Source organism: Apaloderma vittatum, unplaced genomic scaffold (assembly GCF_000703405.1).
Source record: "Apaloderma vittatum isolate BGI_N311 unplaced genomic scaffold, ASM70340v1 scaffold9239, whole genome shotgun sequence".
Lineage (NCBI taxonomy): Eukaryota > Metazoa > Chordata > Aves > Trogoniformes > Trogonidae > Apaloderma > Apaloderma vittatum.
The window spans coordinates 1-1,814 of record NW_009736924.1 but is presented as its reverse complement, the minus strand read 5'-3'; the positions used below and the strand labels follow the sequence as shown (position 1 = coordinate 1,814).

At 52.0% G+C, this 1,814-nt stretch overlaps 1 protein-coding gene across 1 annotated transcript in view; it reads right to left on the bottom strand.

Moving 5' to 3' along the window:
- RPA2 (replication protein A2, 32kDa) overlaps nt 1-1,792 on the bottom strand; it is a 3,986-nt gene extending 2,194 nt beyond the window's left edge. Inside the window, exons 1-2 of the mRNA XM_009877139.1 lie at nt 1,679-1,792; nt 696-770 (exon numbers count right to left, since the gene is read on the bottom strand). Coding sequence (XP_009875441.1) covers nt 696-770; nt 1,679-1,723 — 120 coding nt within the window. The 5' untranslated portion in view covers nt 1,724-1,792. The remainder of the gene's footprint in view (nt 1-695; nt 771-1,678) is intronic.
- Between the last annotated feature and the right edge of the window lie 22 nt (nt 1,793-1,814).

The following is a 1,814-nucleotide window of genomic DNA, read 5'->3' as shown; positions in this document are numbered from 1 at the left end:
TCCGGCACCCGCACAGCCAACAAGTTTCTCCTCAGGTTGAGCTGGAACTTCCTCTGTTCTGGCTTAAACCCATTATTCCTTGTCCTGTTGCTGGGCACCACTGAGCAGAGATTGTCCCCTTCCCCTTGACCCCCACCCCTCAGGTATTTCTCTACGTTCATAAATCCCCTCTCAGCCGTCTCCTTTCCAGGCTGAACAGCCCCAGGTCTCTCCGTCTCTCTTCCCAGCAGAGATGTTCAGTCCCTTGATCCCCCTCGTAGCTCTCCCGTGGACTCTCCCCAGTAGGTCCCTGTCTCTCTGGAACTGGGGAGCCCAGAACTGGACACAGGTTCCAGGGGTGGTCTCCCCAGGGCAGAGCAGAGGGGCAGGAGAACCTCCCCAGCCCTGCTGGACACACTCCCCCAGGATCCCACTGTCCCTCTTGGTACCGGGTGGCTGGTACTTCGTGCCACTAAAACCAACAAGAACGGCATTTTAAAGGGGTCCTCTGACTTTGCGTTTAGGAACAGCTAAAGTGCCATTAAATACAGCCCTGGCAAAAACACTCGAGGATTTGTCCACAGGAAGGGATAAGCAAGGACCATGACTAGGCAGATGACCTAAAGGCCGCCCGCTGACACCGTGCTGGTCACCGTGCTGCGTGCCCCTGCTCCAGCCTCAGGAGCGGGAGTCAGATGAGGGGAACGTGACCTCACCTGGAAAGAGCGGAGATGGCCAGCCACCTTTACGTAAGTTCCTGGAGGCACCACAACATTCTCACCACCCGCCTCCTGAGAGAGAGAGAAAGGAGAAAGGAAGGTTTTGCTGAACCATGTTTCTATTCCTCAGTTACTGCACTAAATGGCTTAGGAGAGGAGCTCCTGTCAAGCGAACGCAAACGGCATCACTGAGGATGAAAAATAGAGAGAAGAATCTTTGCTCATTTGCACACTTTGTGCATGTGACTGCAGTCAAAGGCAGTTGTCTGCTCTGCTGTCTCTGCCCACTTCCGAGAGGTTTTCACAGAGCAACAAGTGGGAAGAAACAGTAAGAAAGCAAGTTTTTCAGTTACCTAGCTTGGTCAGGGGAATGGAAGGATGCCAGAATCTTTTTTCAATTACAATAAACTTGCAGTCAAGTCAACTGACTCTCTGCCTAATTACTCTACTAAAGTTGTCCAACCGAACTCAGCTGTTTGCCTTCAAACACAGGTTACAGTGACCCAGGCTAGCTTTAAAGCCAGCTATAGCCACAGGAGAGTCCAGTGTTAGTTATCAGCACTTCAGGAGTCACGCACCAGCAAATCAGGCAACATTCCCTGGTACATGTCTTCACCTCAGTCACTGAGCCACCTGCCAAATCTCTGTTCGCTCTCTCTCCTTATACTTCTACACAGAAGTACCAAGCATGTGCCTCTCAGTTCAGCTGTGAAGTAATGGTTGAGCTTCAGCAGTTAAAGTCTAAAAAACAGCCTTGACAGAGCTGCTCTGCCAGAGCAGCATCTCTTTCAGATTTCAGAGACGTATTACCCCTAAAGCATCTTTCAGAAAAGGCCACATCCATTTGGTAAGTAAGTCCTGCAAGGAGCAGGGAGGTGGACTTGATGACCCTTGGAGCTCCTTTCAGATATTATTATTTTCTCTCTCCGCCGCTCCCCAAAGCTTTCGAAGCAGCGTGTCCTAACGGAGCGGATGCTTACATCGGTATCGACCCACTGCCTGACGTCCATCGGGGCTGCCGTCATGTCGTCCACCTTGTAGAGGATGTTCGTCGGCGCCTTCTCGGCGTGCCGCACGATGCCCACGACGGTGACCTGTGTGGGGAGGGATGGGTTT